General features: G+C 33.3%; 1 protein-coding gene across 9 annotated transcripts in view; it reads right to left on the bottom strand.

The window, feature by feature from the left end:
• Window positions 1-19,873, bottom strand: part of ROBO2 (roundabout guidance receptor 2) — a 581,558-nt gene that overhangs the window by 105,034 nt on the left and 456,651 nt on the right. For all 9 annotated transcript variants that reach the window (XM_087861722.1, XM_087861721.1, XM_087861720.1 and 6 more), the window contains exons 7-8: window positions 18,608-18,619; window positions 1,355-1,479 (exon numbers count right to left, since the gene is read on the bottom strand). In XM_087861722.1, the coding sequence (XP_087717848.1) occupies window positions 1,355-1,479; window positions 18,608-18,619 (137 nt within the window). The remainder of the gene's footprint in view (window positions 1-1,354; window positions 1,480-18,607; window positions 18,620-19,873) is intronic.

Genomic DNA, 19,873 nt, shown 5'->3' on the forward strand with positions numbered 1-19,873 from the left:
TTTACACATGACACAGCTATATTTATATAACAATGAGATATGGAAAAATGGGATTTGGGTCAATAAATGGATTTAAAGTGTAAATTTGCAACAAACTGCTTTACATCATTATACTTACAAAATTGACAAATAAGTAATATATTCATATCATTACATTTACTATCAGTGGCTTGACGGAATAACTTTGATGGATCCCAAAGCCTCCAGGGCGGGTGGAGGGAAAGAGCTACAGGAAAGAGAAAAAAATCTCATCAAGCTACCAGGGCTCTCCAGCTTTCATCCATCCCAGCCTTCCAGGCACTGTGTAGGTCTTGGGGCAGAGGTAACCAGAGTAGTGTTGAGCCTCTCCTTCTTGCTGGGCATTAGTGTCTGGGCAGTGGGACACCTCGGATCCTGGCAGCCCTAGCCTGAGCAGAAGTATGAAGATGATAACTAAGGGGAACTTCCTCATGCTTCTCTATCCAGATAATCATACATAAATTCTGATCAATAGGTCCTTTAATATAGTCTAAAAACTTAATATAGTCTAAAAAAGTTCTTGGGCAAAGAACAGTTTTTGGTTTAAGCTGGAAATTCCATTCATTGCCTGAGAACCTAGAGGCTCAGTGCTTTTCCAAGTTTGGACAAGGCCTAAGTGAAAAAAAAAAAAAAAAAAAAAAAGTATCCAATTGACTTAGAACAGAGTCTGAAAGGCCATGCTACCCAGAGAGGGCCATGAGTGGACAAATCGGGGCATAGCAAAGACCAGGCAATTGCTGATTCCTTCTGGTATATAATGTGTTATTTCCTATCTCACCCCACTGCGAACGAATCCAGAAGGGATGATAAAAGTAAATACTTCTCCCACTCTTAGATGGAAGTATCCTTAAGTTAATGATAAAGAAAAAGTATTTATAATCTCTATCTATGAAAGGGGATTGCAATTGGTTTCTAGGTGGATTGATAATGGAAATATTGTTTGACTGTTTTACGTGTGCCTAGGATATTCTAAGCATTTTATATGTACAAACTCATTTAATAATCCCAATGTAGCTTGCTGCAAGGAACTAAAATTATTTTTCTGTTCATTGATTTTAAATAGCTACAGAGGTTTCGATTAGATTTTTTAAGATAATTTAGTTACATGGAGTTACATCTCTTCTATGTAAAATACAGAATTTCGGACAATTAACACTAGAAAATAAAAAAAAATTATATTAGAACATCTGATTCTCACTTATTTTAGAATTAACTGTTCTCTTTTTTAGAAAATAAATTCAACATTGATAACAGGCAAGGTGAGACAAACTTTGAGGAATACCAGAGACAGGAAGAGTTCAGAGATTTCAGAAAAGCAGTTAAGGTTCACACTCACCTGGCTGCCTTCTTTTTGCCAAAAAACAGCTGGCTGTGGGTTTCCTTTAGTTTCACAGGGAAATGTCACTGTTCGACCTTGAGCAACAATCTGATCTCTTGGCCTAACCACAAACTGTGGAGGAGCTATAATTTAAAAGGAAAGAAAGTGTATAAATATCAACCATCGACAAAGAAAAAGATATCAAAGGGAAAATCTGGTACTGGGTGGATTGCTCAGAGCCAGACAGAAGCTACGGTTTTTAATTTTTTTCTATTTTGAAAGCATTTTTCAAAACACAATGGGGAAAGGACAAAAGCACTCTATCAAATGTAAGGAAAATAAAAGTAAACTTATTAATAGACACTTCCTAAATGTTGTACATAATAATCCTGTAGCCCATATATTTGCAGAGGAAAATAGATTTTTAATGATGTTCTAATGTTTTTTAAAGAAAAATATGGTTTCCCAATTTGGTTTTGCGACTTAAATAGATAAAGGTAAAAAAGAATCACTTCCTTACTCAAGTGTCTCCTTCCTCTGAAATTAGTCTATTCACAGACATTGACCATTCCTGTAATATTTATAAAACATTGTGCTATGCGCCGGGATACCAGAAGCCTTAGAATATGATCCCTATCATCAAAGTGCTTATATTCTAGAATGAGTTAAAGTGTTGAAGACATCAAAGAATTAAAGAGCTGGGAATTACATACAAAGATAACTAACTATATAATGACATGTTTGAAAGTGGTTGATTCTACTTAATTCATTTCATTTAGATAAATAAGCATTAGTCAGACAATTGCTATGTTCCCCTACTGGACACTAAGATACAGAGTTAAAAAATATCTATCCTGCAGCCTTCAAGGAACTCACAACCTAATGGGAAACACAAAACATGATGATGACGACAGCAAAAGCAAGGTAAAACAATTACCTAAGACTATGCAAAGTTCAATGACAGACATGCTTTCAGAGCACAGCATAGGAGCATTTAAATCATAGTACATATAAGAAACGTGACAGGACTTCAGGAGAGAAGGATCCCTTTGTGTTACGGCAGCTGTGAAAGGCTTTTCACAGAAAATACACATTATGGGGGCTTTGAGGAAAGGGCAGCGTTTAGATAAGAGGAGGAATGAACACATTCCAAGCAAGGAGCTTACTGAGCAAAGTGCAAGAAGCAAGAACACATCTAGCATACAGTGTGTAATCTGGCAGAAATGAAGGGTCTCAGTTGTGTAAACATCAATTGGCTGAAAAACATAGATTTGGATGTAGCCTAAGGAAGTCCTGAGAAGCCAAAGTGGGGGTTTTGTTCAGGATCTTTCTAAGCTAAGAAGTGACAGATGCAAAGCAAAATCATTGGAAACCTTACCCCTCTATGAATATAGTACGGATTGTGAGGGAGGCAGATCAGTCAATAAAGCAGGAACGCTGGTTGGAAGATGAGGGAAATGATGTAGGCAAAGATAATGAGACCTAGGCATGAGTAACTCCAATAGAAAATAACTTAAAGGGATGGGTGGGGGGTGGGTAAAAATCCTGAGAAAGTTCAAGTTTAAATTGGGAGCCAAGTGAAAAACAATAGACAGTATAACGTGAAGTTTTCACAAGGACATCTTCATACCAAAACCCACTCCTTTTGACAAGAAAACAGTATGTTTATTCCATGACTTTTCTCATCATCTGTTTGCACTCTAAATCGTTGGTTAGTCTAGAAAATGGAAGATGAAAAAAAATTTTAAATCAACTCTAATTTTTAAAACCTGTTGTCCAGGGCAACCATCCTAAAATTTGAACTCTAAAGAATTAGAAAAATAAGTGACGTTCAGTAAAAGTCTTTATCCAGAATTCTTTCAGCCCTTTGGGAATATACAAGAGCAGCTCCAAGAACAAAGTAAATGTAGGGTAGCCTCAAACATACAACCAAGGACTCATTCTTACAAGAATGCTAGTATAGAAACAGCAGCAGCAGCATTTTTTTTTTTTTTAATTCACTGAGATTTGTAGTGACTTAGTTTTTGGTGTTCTATTATACTGCCTCCTAACTCAACCCATTCAACACACACCCCAGGGACAGTGGGGATAAATCTACTAAGTGAAATTTTCTTCTATAACTATAGATAACAGTAGCCTCAGTCTAACAGAATGGAGAACCCAGATTTATGGATCTATTTGAACGGAATGTGGTTTATGTTGCCTTGCATTTTCAGGAGATTACTTGCTTCTTACAATCTTCTTGTTATTTCTACACAATTTCACTGAATCAGCAGATACATTGATTTTTGTTCCATGTTTTCTAATAGGAATGATAGATTAAATCAATGTTACAAAATTACTTCAGGGACAAGTCTTAAAACACTGCAATGTTCATTTTTCACAGAAGATATGAAACCACCAGATTATTTATACCCAAAAGACTTAAGGTTGGTCTCTATTATCTCTAATATCCAAGAAAAATAATATGTATTAAGCAAAATTTAAAGATCAAATATAGTTCCCACTTCTTAGTAAACTTACCAAAGACAAGTTTAGTGCCAATATGGATACTAACTAAACCAGAAGTATAGAGCAACTTAGCTTGTATCTCATTATCAAAAATTTTAAAAAATCATTTAACAGTCTGATAAAAGTCACACATTCAGCTTACTTGTTCATTTGTACTGCTTTGGACTAGAAAGAATTTAAATTGGCTCACATAACTAGTTGGTAAAATCTTAGAGCCCCATTTTTGCTATGAAGTCCTTCTTTATATAATTAATTTTTAAAATGTAATAGTTGAGAATACACGTGATTGAAGTCACCAAATGAAACACCAAATGAAAAGAATGAAAATATACTTTATAGTCTTAAGTATATTATGCTCACTCTGTATCTGTCTACCCATCTACTTCAGTAAAATTAACATCTATACTTTAATTATAATCACATACTTCCTTGTATTTAATTTTTCAAGCTTTTAAGAACTTTTTAGTAGATAAGTGATTTTGCAAAATGCTTTTGGAATCTAGATCCTACAATTTTAACCAGCTGCAAAAACATAGCCGCCCCCCCCCCCAAAAAGGACTGGCAAATGACCACAACTAACTCTCCACTTTTCTGAAAAGATATGATTCATTCATTTATTCATTCAAAATGCACTGATTGACTGCAAATTATGAGACATTCTGTTTGGTACAGGAAATGGAAAGCCAAATAAAAAATTGGCAGATACTTCCAAGTAAATAGGTAAACAAACACAAATGGAGCAGAGTATGATTTGTATAATAATACAAAAAGCAGAGGGCACTGGGTGAGAAAGGTTGGTAGAGCAGCAAATAGACCAGGTGATGAAGAAAGAAGAGGCAAGATGCCAGAGAGGGCTACGGTTGAGTTGGTTTCGAAGCACAAGTAGGAGTTCACTGGATGAAGAGGAGTAAGGTCACTTGGAAAGAGAGAAGTAGACATAAGGCAGAGACATGAAGAGCTGGATATGTTAGGGGAGTGTAAATGGTCTTAAGAATAAAATCATACATGCAGAAGTGATAAAATTAGGGCCAGATAATATATGCTAAAAGAGCTTAAATTTTGCCCTGGAAGCTATGGAAATCTGTTCGAAGACGTTTACGCAAGAAAGATGTAACAAAATTGATGTTTTAGAAAGAATGCTTTTTGTAGAAGAGAAAGGAGATATGCGAGGCTGGAAAATCTTAGCAAGTTGGGGCAGAAAATCCAGTTGAGACTTGTTAGTCATAGTAGCACCTTAAGAACTCTTAAAGGACAAAGAAATTCTGTAATGTTACAATGTAACATTTACTAGTAATGATATGACCTAAGAAGACCAGGAAATCATCAAATTTTTGAGTTTTTATCCAATACTGAATTTTTTTAAATAACCCTAACAAAATAGTATCAGTATTTGCATTATTCATACTGTGAAGTATTCTTTCATGTGATTTTTATTTATATTGTACTTTTATTCCAAGTTATTATAAATACATTCTATTTCTAAAGTACCCAAATAGTTTCTAGTCATCAGAACTTAAGCCACAATGCTCTCACTGGAACTGGACTTACCTTATCATTTTTAAAGTTAAACAAACAAACAAAATACAGATATTAAAGCTAAGCAAAAAAAATTAAGAGTATTTAAGTGTCTGAAAATGTACATCCTTTCCTATTGTCACTTAAAGTTGGACCACCAAAACAAATTGCATCAATCACTTTTACTTCTGTAGACTCCCTCTGCTCAAGATCTATATTGCAATCTCCTGTGAAGGACTATCAGCTGAAAGAATTTATTTTTGAGGTTTTAAAATGAAAAACTGCATCAATAATTCTTCTGCTAACATTTCCCATTTTCAGTATTTCTGCCAGGTGGCAGTGAAAATGGTTTGAAAAGACAGTACTTGGCTGATGGCACTGATGGGAGGGAGTAGGCTGAGAGGTGGCATTTTATCAATACAGCAAGGTATTACAAAGTGTGCTCTACATAAAATGGATTCTCTATGATGGCTCTCATTAAACATAAAAAAAAACCATGATTGGGTCCTCAAGATGACAATTCCAAACACACATTTAAACCCAATGTGCATTAAAGAGGTTGAGTTATAAACTCCAGAAGAATATGCTAGTTATAGAAACGGCAATTCTCTTACATATTTCTAAGAAAGAAGACTATAAAATACATATTTATATCCTCTCTAAAATCCAAAAGCGGTAGACACATCTTTTGTAGTTGTGATATAATAACATAGTTGCTTAATCTGTTAAGTGATTATACCTTATTGTTACAGCTACCACAGGAAATGAGATGAAGAAAACAGCGGTACACTTCAGTGTTCGATGGATACTTACAAGTTAAAAACAATAGCTTTAAAGGAGAGCATGTTGTGTGATTTCCAGAAAAGTAGACCCAAATATAAAAAGGTCAATTGAGATTAGAGGTCTGGTATTGTTCACTTGAAACGGCATTTTTGAGAATTTAAATACAATGCACGGTAAATTAGATTTGATTTCTGCTAAATTATGCTTTGATACTGCATTCAGCCCAAGCTGGCTTCAATCAAAGTCAGGCTACAGCTCTGTTATGCTAATGCCCGCTGGTGGAAGTGAGTGGGTGTTATGGAAATCAGATGGCTGAACATGAGTAGGAAGCATAGGCCATGCGTGAGGTGGGCTTGGAGATGAGGGGATGGGGAGACCTAAAGGTTAATCACATCATGTTCTGAGTTGTTTTTACAGGAAAATATGACTTTCTATGGCAGGCATGAGCATGGAGACAGTCATACAGCAGTTGCATATATTACCATGTGACAGCATGGTTATAGGCACACTCAGCAGATCTTGCTTTGGGTATAATATTCGCCTGAGTGAGTAAGCTTTTTATTCTGCAATAATAAACATTTTGTTTGTATCTTAAGCAAGTAGAAAATATTTTTTTTGCTATTTAATATTTTTGCTTGTTAAATTCTAACATATTCTATAAGCATATTTGAAAAGCACACTTATTTATCATATACTTGTGTTAAAGATTTGCTGAGTCACAAATTGCTTAATACAAGGGCAATAATTAACACTAATTGAGTGTTCATTAAATGCCAGGCAGTGTGTTAAACCATTCACAGGCATTATCTCACTTAATACTCAAAGAACCCTATGTGTTAACTACTACCACTATGATATGAAGATCATCAAACTAAATCTTATAAAGAGCACACAGGTTTTTAAAGATTAAAGCACTAGGTCGGAGGTCAGGTTTGACTTATGGTCCATCTAATGCCATAGTTGGACCTCTTAAACACTGAGCTTTTAGATTAATTCAGTTGACTTCAAACCATGATCTGACTAAAAGTTGCCATCTCTAGTACCACACAGAAGGGTAAGAATTATACGCTATGATTTCTGATATGGTATAAGGATGTTAAAATCATAACATTATGTTTTTCCTGAGTAATTGCTTTGATTATTAAAGTAGCATAAAACCTACAATCGTGCTCTTTCTGTACTACTGAAAAGTACAACCTTTCTCAAGTATACTAATTTCAAGTCATTCTTTATTCAAAAACCTACACTGCTTTTTCTATAGCTTGCCCTTGCAATGCTTGCAAATTGTTCCCCTCAGTGTAGCATTCCAGCTTCCGTTTCCCGGCCTGAGATTTTACCATCCTGACACTCGTCTCCAGACCAGCTCTGGTATTTCAGCAGAAGAGTCTACTTTTGAACACTCACACATGTGTTGGCTTGTTCCCACGGTTCACCCATCTCATTATCTATTATTCTTTGATCCAACTTGTTGACAGTGATTAACCCGAGCACACTCTATGTTGTACTTGTCTTGTGTTCTTTCCACTTTAAAGTACCTGCTCTTGCTTGCATTGCCTTTTGTCTTTATTCTTCCCCTTGCTAAGGTGTCTTATTTCCTCAGTTCAGTTGTAACCTCTTACTGGAATGGGGGGCTACCATGTTGCATTGAAATGGAATCTTTATTTGGCCTGAAAAAGCCCCAAATAGTGAATGCTAAATGAATGTCTTGAAATAGGAAATTAAAAAAAAAAAAAGTTCTTGCTCTAAAGCAAATACTCAATGGTTTTTGTTTTTGTTTTTTTTCCATTTTATCATACTGGAAGGATAGGACACATTCTCACCAGAGCCAGTGACTCACTTTTGTAGTAATTTGGGTGGAGAGATACCAAACAAAATATGTTGTTTGAAAATAATCTCCCAACTGATTCTGATATGTCCTTCTGTAGAGAATGACCCTGTACCATATTGGAAACTTATGACACAAAGACCACAAATGAGTAGCCACCATCCCAGAGTAACAACAATAATACAGAAAAATAGAGGAATTATGTAACGCAACTAATTCTAGATTTTCCTGAAAAGGCTTAGTTAATAGGCTTACCCCCACCAACAATAAACAGTGAGAAGTCATTTCATTAAAATGCAATATAGAGTGGGAATAAGAGATGAATGTTACTTAGTTTATCATCAGAACAGACTAACTTCTAATTGATAAGTGATTGTTTCTTCAACTTACTTAATTCTATTTAATTTTTACTATTTCACACTTCATTTGACTTCAAAAGAATTTCTGTTAATAATATTGGAAATGCATAATGTCATAAAATATTTCATTTAAAGCTTATTAACACATAATTCATCTCAGAGGAAGCAGGGCATTTATAATGGAAAACATAATTTAGGGATATAGGATTTAAAATAATCACTTTTATAAAGTCTGTTTAATCACATTTTATTCATTTGTCATTATTTTCAAGGAATACAAATAATCAAATTGCTAAATTACCTACCTTTCCAGTTAACCTCTTCCTTACTGAGTCCATGGCAATAACTCTTCTAGATAAGTGCTATGTCTTCTTTCTTAGCCAGTACCTTACTTCTAGCTAATATTAAAAATTCCATGGTAAAATTCCAAAATCTATATACCTTTTCTTTCAATAATACTCTAGTAATTATCTATCTATATGCTTCTTCAATAATCTAATATCTCTTTATAAATATAAATACATATAAATTTATCTATATATTTGCTTCCTTAATGTCAGTATGAAAAAGTAAACATACTAAATGGCATACTGCTTTCCTAAATATGAAAAGTAAAGTAAATGTTCAAGGCCAATAGAATGGCTACAAAGAATCACAATTCTTATATTCTTCATTTATTTAGACTTCGCATTCTACTCTACTTATGAAACATCTCACATATACAAATTTTATTTAATCTTGTGTGAATAAAGATATGTTGCAGTTATGCAGCTATTTTAGAACTACTTTTTTGGAATTCATTAATTGTGGGAAGACTACTTTTTGAGGGTTCATCTAATAGCTAGAACTCAAAAAGTAACACATAGTTATTCAAAATCTGAAGGTTAAATTAAGCCATGGAGTTAGTCAAATGCATTATACAGTGTGACTATTAAATAATATAAGTGGCCTTCTAAATTGACATATACAGAAAGCAATTCCAAGGAGCATCAAAAGTACTGAGTTTTAGTAGTAAGTGTTACACACACACACCCAAGTATGCATAGTTGATAATCATGGTGAAAATCATTTTTCAAAATTTATATTCACACATAATATACTCCTCCCTGAAAAGGAACAGTGCAAATATCAAAATGAAATAATTCTATGACTCTCTAGAGAGCACAGAATGCCTTTGAAAGAGTAAATTCATTTGGTTCAAAATATCTTGAATTTCTGGATTTTATAGGCAAGCATATAAAAAACAATGTTATAATGAACAGCTATATGCACATAGCCATTTGTATTTGGTCTCAATTGTTTTTTAAAGATAACACATCACAGTAATAAAATTTATGCTAGAAATGAATTCAAATGTTGGTTGGCACTTTGACCCATAATACTACTTAATTATTTTACCAAAACATTTACTGGTTTTATTTTGCGCCAGGGTCTGAGGGTACTAGGATCTCTGTTCTCTGGAACTCACTGGCTATAGAGGAAACTCATATGGAAACAATCAAATATGACACAACATGAGGAATATGATGAGGGTTGTAATACAGGATGTCCCACCATTATGACAATAACTTGACTCTGTCTGTCTCCAACAACTGGGGAAAGCATGGAGAATGGAGGGCAGAAAGGGGGAGGGAGAGAGAGAGAGAGAGAGAGAGAGAGAGAGGTTGAATTGTTCCTTTGAAATTAAGTAGGTAAGGAAGGGAAAGTGGGAATTTGTTCTTCACAGAAGGAAAAATGCATTATGACAGAGTTATGAGTTTCTCAGACTGCAACAACTATTACCCTGACCAGCCTGCATCACCATCTTTGGCAACCCAGATCAGTCTGTTTGTTAAACTGAAGGATTATGTTGGTGGAACCATGATTTTTTTCCATGTAAATAATCTTTATTGGCTTTAGCAAGTCCAATTTAATCCTCTAATGGTATTAAATATTTCTACACTGCAATAAACATAATAGTTAATTCTTAAAGTAACTAAGTTGGATATGTTTAAGATATTTTAAACTTTATTATATACTAGTTTACTAAAATAGATTTCATTTCGATTATAGGTTAGTATAGGAAATCCTATAACTACAGGAAATCATTTTGAGATTAAACATGCAAATTTCATAGACCTTCTGAATTCTACAAAAGTTATAAATTGAGAATGCCTAGAAAAATCTGACAAAATTTTAAACAAATTCTGAATTGTCAAGCACATTTTCCTATATTATTCTGTCCATTATCAATAGTAGTTTTACTTTTCTATTTGCTTTCCTAACTGACTAAAATACTGAGAACAAAATAAAATTTTGTTTTCTCTATGGGACTGTTCATTCTCAAAAAACAAAAACAAACAAACAAACAAAAACAAACTATTAACTTAAAAGCTAATGAATTAGTAAAGAAGGCAATATTTACATTATATTTTTAAATGATCTCATTTTTCACCAACAGAAAGAGAATAGTTTAACGAGTAGTGAAAAAAATTCTCTCTAGATCCTAAGCTGGGGAAACTAGACTTCACATTGCGGATAGAAGGGGCTGTAAGTATGGGGGTGTGGAGGAGATTCTTCAAGTAAATGGTGAGACAAGACATCCATTTTCACTCACTTAACCTGTCAACTTGCCAGAACTGTCATGTCAGCACTCCAGCTAAACCACGAAGGCTGATCACATCCCATTATCTCATTTTTTTTAGAGAAAGATTGCATGAAGATGCCAATCAGAAAAAAAAAAAAAAAGGAAAAAAAAAACTTGCAACCAAGAAACAAATGTACTGATGCTGAAGGGCTGCTTAGTTAACGGAATTTTAATATGCAACTGCAATGTTTCTTAATAACATTAATTACACGCTTAGTAAGGCACCATCCTAACTCATTAGTGCCTTCTTTTTGTTGTGTTTTATCTCCTACTAGCAGAATGGGGACTATGCGATTGGCCTGCTACCATTAATGTTGCTTAATCTTTTTACAGCACTATTCAAAGCTGCTTGCATAAACATTTTCTAGGCAAGTATTACCTATGTATGCATATGTGTGTATCAATTAACTGCACCAACATTTGGCTTGCCCCTACCACATGTAAGTGTTATGCTAGACCTAGAGGCAGCAGAAAGATAAATACAACAATGTATTTACTAACAAAGAGTTAATAGTTTTGTAAGACAGATGAAAATAATATCCCTAATAAATCTAGAAAGCAATGCTTGCCATAAGAGATTGTAAAAGGCATTCAGATATATTTTAACTCAAAATTTAATTTAACTTGTTAGCTTATGTATTTTTAATGAATCTAATTATGAGCTATTCCCTTGAGTGACATTTAATATGTTTAAATAAGTAGTGTCATAATTCAAGTATTATGCATATAATTTTTAGGTGTAATGTACATACTAATATCTATTTTAGAGTACATAGAAATACACACACACATATATATGTATCATGATATCTCTTTGTCAAATTACAAATTATTATAACATGTAAATGAAAATTTTGACTTTCTTAGAAGGTGTGATTAAAATATTCTTGTTATTTCTTTCTGGCAATAGCCAGTAAAATCTCTTAATACTAATCTGCTAACACTGTTTCAGTACAGAATATTTATATTATTTTGATGTTTAATATTTATAGTACTTTAATTTTAATTACTAAGCTAACATATTTAGGGTTTATTGTATTCTTACTTTAATAAACTCTAAAATTAATGAGTATTTAAGATTTTTGATACTTAGGTTACGATAATGGAGTAAAGGCTTATTGTTCCACTTTCTTCTATTTATTACAAGAGAAATTAATAATATAGATAAACTACCATAGCCCAAAACCACAAATGGTAAAGAACTCCTGCCAAACATAGTCAAGTCTGTAGAAAATGAGGAAGCATGGTAAATACCAACTAGCCTCTATTCACAATCCCCTATCAATACCAATTTCACAAAAATTATCTGTCAACAATGTGAGAGCCCATCCCATAGTTCTTTGATGAGAAGAAGAAAACATTTAGAGTCAAGAAGGAGACTTGGGAAATATGAGATATGACTTTGTAGAAAACCAGTTAAAATGCAGAAGTTGAGGAGAAGGTGCTGAAAGAAAGGAAAAGCCAAGCCTAATGTGAATGGCAAAATTGCTGGGTGGCCTCCGTAGCCTTCACTTCCTGGAGATATTCCCATGATTATGTTTTATCTCATGACAAAAGGAATTTTGCCCATGTAATTAAGGTTACTAATCAGTTGACCTTAAGATACAGAGAATAATCTGATGGGCCGAATCTAAGTGGATGAGACATTTCCATCAGGAAATTTTCTCTAGCTGATAGCAGAATGGAAAGTCAGAGAGCTATAAAGCAAAGCACATGGAAGATTCAACAGACCATTGCTGAATTTGAAGGTTGTGATGGCCATGTGCAAAGGCTGGCAAGTGAACTGGGATGCATTGCTGGCAGCCAGCAAGGACATGGGGACTTTAATCCTATAGCCACAAAGAACTTAATTCTGCCAACAAAACTGAATGAATTTTGAAGTGGATTCTTCTGGAGAGTTTCCAGAAAAGAGTTCAACCTGATCACAACCTTGATTTTGGCCTGTGAAGTGCTTAGCAAAGGACTCACATGAGTCTGTTTGGACTTCTTACCTATAGAACTGTGGCCTAATAAATGGGGGCTAATGAAGGTGCTCAATGTGCGGTAATATGTGATGCAGCAGCAGAAAACTAACACATCTAAAACCATCTTTATTATGAAGCAGGGATTATGAAGAAAGACAGAGGGAATTTCATATGGACTACAGAGAGCTTCTAACTTAAAGAGATCTGCTATTTACCATCAGGGTCACTAGCATATGGAGAAGAAATAAAATACTTTTTGATAAACTATTCAAGATAATGTCCACACAGAGGCTCTGAATGACCCTGGTACATCCCATTTTCTCTTCTCCAAACACACAAACTCTAATCTTCAGCAGTTAAATAAATGATTAATAATTGGATAGGGTCTAAAAACAGGATCTATGTAAAATAAAATAAAACAAGCTGCACATTTACTAATTGTTTAATTATTGACAGAAAGAACATAATCAATTAGTCAAAGAAAGAAAAAGAATCTTTATCTTCAAAGAATTACCCAAGAAAACACAGAAATACTTTAAACTAAATAGTTGCCCATAATCTAAATGAAATTACATACCACTGGGCCTCTCTTTTCAAAAAGAATCAAATTGAAAAAATAAAAAAACCCTCAAAATGGGATAAAAGAGCTCAAAGGCAGCTGGAGGTGAAGACTATTATATTTAAGGTTAGCAAGGAAATGATGAAAAGAGAAAATAAAATTAAATAAATAAAATATATTTTAAGAAATATATTTTAGAAATAAAGATAATTGCAATTGGAAAAGTTAGGGAGATAAAATAAGCATTAAGAAATCAGACAATATGAAATAAAAATGATGACTTTAAAATGATTATACAGGATTTAATAAATATGGAATGAAGACAAAGGAAATCCAACATAACTCATGGGAGACAGAAAAAAAAATAGTCGAAGATAAAAGAGAAGAAAACACTCTTGAAATAGAGTAAATTAAAGCATGAATCTGCAGATTCAAGGGTCTTGTGTCCTGGGGATATTAGATACAGGGTGATCAGGACCAAGATATAATCCAGCAAGGTTCTAGAAGAAGGGATTACATTGGTCTTCAAATGATAAAAGGGAATGTCAGTCAAAGATAAAAATATTCCATAAACCTCAGACTTCACTACAGTACCATTCCAATACTAAAACAATCCAAGATTTTCACCAAGGCTTGGGAAAAAAAAATATGACTTAATAATTTTATCCCTGTCCTCTACTTTCGAGTCAACGAACAGACATTGTCAAACACACAGGCCCTTTCAAAAGAATTAAGTCAGTGACTAAAACCAGCCAAGCATGAGAAGTAGCCAGCACTTGTTTTTCACTTTAAGAATTAGCATTAGCTTAAGATATTTTAAACGTTTCACATTATGGAAACTCTGTTGGAATGTACAAGACAAAACAGAATGCATTTTTTTAACCTACAACTTAATCAAGACATATGGAGCAATGAAAAACGTGATGCTTAATAAAAATTAAATGGGACTCTGCATAAGGTAGCTAATTAGCTCCAGGTGCTGGAAACATTAAGTGCTTGTAGGAGGGAGATGATTACCTCAGGTCATGGGGTAACAGCTTGTCCAAAGAAGAAAGTCTGCAGGGAATAAAAGTATAGGTTTCCTTCCAAGACACACTCAGGACGCCTTTTGCAGAAAAGTGGATCTTGACATGAAAGGGTTCATATATAATACCTACATGTTTTCTGATTAAAAAAAAGAAAGCCTGGAATATTTCCAATATTAAGTTAAATTATATACAGCACATAAAATGTCCCAGATTTCAAGGTGGGATGGACGGTGGTGGTGTCAGAAAGATCAGTTACATTATTTTCTATGTAATGTCTGCTTTATAATTTGCCTTGAATGAAGTTTTCAAATACTCACTTTCTTTTGGACCTCTTGGTGGTCCAAAATAATGTGTTTTAAAGCATGTTAAAACAAAACTACATTTCAGCTTAAATGGAACTTTCTAAAATGAGGATATATTTAATTTTTGTGTTTAAGTAGTGAAAAGATTGGAAAAAAAAAAACAAAAACAATGTCCCTACAGATTTTTGTTTAGACAGTGGCTACTTCTTTAAAGTAATAATTCAAAAATGTGCATTTTGCCTCAAACATATATATTTCTCAATACCAACAAACTCTTGTGTGGCCAATCATAGTATTCCATCAAAAGGAAACATCCTTTGAGTCACTAAATAAGGAAAAACTTAGAAGATTCCATAAAGTTGTGTATTGTCAGTTTGTTTTTGATATTTTAAACAAGTTTCACCTGATGCACACAGCTTTTAGCATCCATACTGGAGGCAGTGAGCAGCCAGCATATGGTATACATGATGGAAAACGGAGCAGGGCTCAGCTTCACTAGCAAGACAGCTGGTAGATTTGACAGTTCTTTTCCAAATTACTCATCATGTTTTGAGTTGCTGCTAGGAAAAAATGTGTTGCCCATCTCCAAAATAGATGTTCTTTTTTATTTTTAAGCTTGGGAAAGGCTTCCAAGAGAAAATAAGACAGATGGGTATAGGAAGCAAGATATTTATTCCTATTTAGACCATCTTCTTCTGTCAGTTCCCTTATCAGAATTTATCAGAAGAGTTTTCCAAATAAATGAATATTTCGGCATTCTTAGTTAACTCTGTCCTAGGATGTACTTTTGCTTCTCATACAAAGAATGCCTTTGGAATAGTAAAAAGTCAAAGCCACAAGAAGGGCTGGCAGGCTTTGAATAATCAAAGTGGCATTTGTCTCAATTTTGTGGTAACCAGCAAATTATGGAAGCTGCATTAAAGGACTCTTTCTGAAATGTTGACTTTGCCGACGAGCGAGTGAAATCTGGAGAATACTTTTCTCCATTGGCAAGTCTGTGATTATCTGCTTTCAGTGATACTTCCCCCACTGAGGATCCTCTAAGTCCAGAGTTTTTCCTACAATCTTAAAAGCCGACCAGAAGGTGTTTATTCCAACTGCAAATTGCATAGAGTTGCCAATTCTTTCATTCAAATGCAGGTCATAAGAGTTATCCATTTAGACAAAACTCCCAGTTTGGGGGTTTATAATGATTTCTAAATGGGCTTTCCACACAGACTAGCAAATTTTTTTTTTAAATCCTGTATGGAATGTAATTATTGATTTCTGAAGCTGTAAGTATTCTAGAACTTGCATATATTTCTTATTTTCTTTCAAAAACTTTACACAGGAACTATCCTTTGAATTTTCTCTAAATTTAGATATTTGGTACACATTTCTCCACCCAATTTGTATTGGACTTCAAAGCTGGATTTTCTCCCCTTTCTCTGATTTCTGCTTTGTGGAATACCCTTTATGCTATTGTTAAGAGCTTCAAAGTTGAAAAACTTGCATTTCAAACCACTAACAAATATTAATGTACTTTGCTAAGAGCTTCAGAGTTGAAAAACTAGTGTTTTAGTCAACTAACAAATATTAATATACATTAATAGAAAACTACATGAAGTTTTCTATTATTTGACTACTTAATTTATGATTTACTTTATTTGTACCTTCTGACCTTACAAAAAAGGTTGGCATATCTATAGCTCCTGAATTAAAATTCATGTGAAAACTTTATGCAAAGAAAAAGCAAGCTAATTTCCTCATTATCCATCTCATTTGGTGATCCAATAAAAGCATATCCAACATTCAGTTTCTAAAATTAATAGCAGTTGTCAAGTTTAAAGTATAGTTCTTCATATTTCTGAACATTGTCATAAGTCATTGGAGATAGATTTATGAAATGACAGAATTTCCCAGAATAAAATACAATGTGTCAAGAAGCTGTTCTTTAGTTCCAGCCCAATGGGAATTTAAGAAATCATTTTAAACAAGAATAAAAACAGAAATAAGTTTGAAATGCCTTGTAGGTGACAAGTACATCTCAATGCTCCCTGTACATCATATTTTCTAATCAATGTATATCTTTTTTTATGTATGAGTTTTAAATGTATTAGAAATTATTAACTTATTGTTTTCTGTCCTGGGAACTTGTGAAATAATATGAATCAAGTGGTCATGGTTTATTGGCATAAGGTTTCTATATATAAAGATCTACAATTTAAATGTTATTTTTTTCTGTTAACTTGCAAAGTTATCTTATTGTTTCCCATTCACTTCTTACTTTTAGATATCATACCACAGATAGTCAGTTATCATTAATAAGAATTCATGCAAATACTAAAAAATAAGGGTTAAAAATTTAACATATTCCTCAACTTCCTACCTACCCAATTGTAAAAAGCATGATCAATTTAATAATTGTGTTTAAAGTAAAAAAAAAAAGCCTGCATTTTATGTTCAAATTAATTGTAAGCCATAACTGTGTTTTAAAAAATATAAAAATATGAAGTAACATATGTCTCAGAAATTAGGAATATATTAACCAATGTTGACATACAAAGCGTTTTCACATAAATAATCAATCTTGGGCTTATTTCCTTCCTACAATAGCTTTGCTAAGTCAATACTACTCTCTCCGTTTTATAGACGAAGTGACCTAGGATCAGGGGTATTAAACAGCTAAAAAAGGAATTACTGCTCAGAAATAGCAGACCAGAAACTCAGATTGGGAAACCGAAGTTCTCAATTTTCTATATTTGCTATCTATGCAAGAATATACTACATACCAATAAGTTTGTGAATGTTTCAGCTAATGGAGAAAAATGTTATGTGTTTGGACCAAATATATCAAATGTCAATGTCAAACCAGTGTATTAAGAAAGCTTTTGAAGTTAGATGAACCATTTATAAAGCTGTGTCAAATCAAATAACTTATTAAAGTATCTTTTGATACATTAAAGAAGTAAATTCATTCATTCATTCATCCATTCATCCATCTATTTATGCATCCATCTGTATATTTACTTATGACACAATTACCAAGATTTGTTTTATTTAAACACATTTGTTGGTTGGTTAAGCTAAACTTTAAAAGAGATTCAGAAAGGTTATTAAATCAATGAATTTGAAAAGATCTTGTTTTCCAAATGTTTACAAGTAATTACCACTTAAATTACTGCAAATGCAAACTGTTAACTTCAATCTTGTAAAGCCAAATGAAGGATGAGATATATTAAAACCACCAACTTTTCATGCCAAAGAACACAACTCATCCTTCTCTTTTCCTCTTAGTGTAAGCATCTACTTAGAATAACTTGAAGCATTCCACCAAATTTTGTTTAAATAGGCAAACAGACAATAAATATACAGCAGTTAAAAATGCCATTACAAAGCAAGGACTCGAAGCAGTTTAAAATCAAAAAAGTGCATCAAGTAATCTAGCTTCTTAATTTAGTTCCTAATCATTTATCTTAATGAATATCAAGCATAACTAGTAAACGATTATTTTACATATGCAGAAAAAAAGAATTGTTATATTTTTCTCTTTAAGAAAAATTAGCAGTTTAAGTATTAAACATTCATATATTATTTTCCATGAAAATTATCAACTGTTCATTGTTAATACCACAGGTCACTACAAAATGGCTTATCAAAGTGATGAATAGGTCAGGAGCAACTTTTACAGAAGATAGACCTACAAGTAATATTTTAACATGGGTGAATCAACATATTTCATTCTATCAAATCCTACTATGCATGAGTTATGAAGCATTGTACAAAGCCATGCTAAATGGATAGAAGGATGGCTACTTACCAACAGGGCGAGCTGTAGACATTACAATGGTGTGGTGAGAACATAAAGAAGAAATTAAGAAAAAAAAAAAAAGAAAAGAAAATTATCAGAATGCATGATGTGTAATGTTACATTTAAGTATGGACAGTAGAGTGATCTCTAGTCTTATAATTCAAGTATGAACAGGATGTCTGAGTTTGACTAAAACTGAAAGTTATAAATATAATTCTAAGAAAATAATTATTTTGCATTCCAGAATTAGCTCTATGCGATTCGAGAGATTTTTATGTAAAGTCTTATTGTCATCACTTACTATAGTTATTAATTTCAAAGAACTTTTTAAACAGCCTGTATTACCCCAAAGTTAAGAACCTGATGAATATAACTATTCAAGTCACAGACTAGCAAATGTCATGTCAATAAAAGAAGGCCTCACTGTCTGATTTAAATAGCAATTGGATTTTAAGCATGGTTAGTCAGAACCATTACAAGGACTACAGAAAAGCCCCTGACGCTGCTTTTCAGCCAGTAATAAGTTAAGATCACATCACTTTTCATCCGTGGACAGGGTGGATGAAAATATAACAAATAGGTTGGAACATCCTTAGAGATTTCAACTGAGTAGCTCCCTAACTACTGTTAAGCTTTTTTCTTTCTTTCTTTTTTCTTTTTCCTTTTTTTTTTTTTTTTTGGCAGAGGGCAGGAAACAATGACTGACAAGTTGATTCTTGTTCACACTGAGAATGGCTTTCAAACTGCCGCTTCAACAAATTATTATTATTTCTTTATTATACCATAACTCAATCACTAAAATCAGGCTGGCCTGTTATTAATGCACAGCAAATGTGAGAGACACACATGGGCTTAATAATACTTTCTTTAAAGAGAATAATGTCAAATCAATTTAGATAGTAAACCACTTTATATAAAAGCAATGGACAAATATAAAACATATGGTGCCATTATTCAAATGAAGAAGAAATATATTCAGTAGCATTTGAACTATTATGAACTCTTACATTCAGAATATAAACTTACACAGCAAATAAGTGTTTCACCCACGTCCCCGTGGATAAGGTTTTAGTGCGTATATAATGTTACTCTAGAATTTAGGGCAGTTTTGTCTTGATGATGTCTCATTGGACATGACGAGATAGATATAGCCATTGAAAGCACATATAGGCATTCATTCACTCGACCACTACATCATGATACTAGCTTTGTGCATTCTTTGAACTGATATGGACTTGCCTCTGTAGGAGATTCCTGGTGTTAAAATATTATTTA

This window comes from Ursus americanus, chromosome 4 (assembly GCF_024610735.1).
Source record: "Ursus americanus isolate L20-20 chromosome 4, mUrsAme1.1.p, whole genome shotgun sequence".
In the NCBI taxonomy this organism is placed as follows: Eukaryota; Metazoa; Chordata; class Mammalia; order Carnivora; family Ursidae; genus Ursus; species Ursus americanus.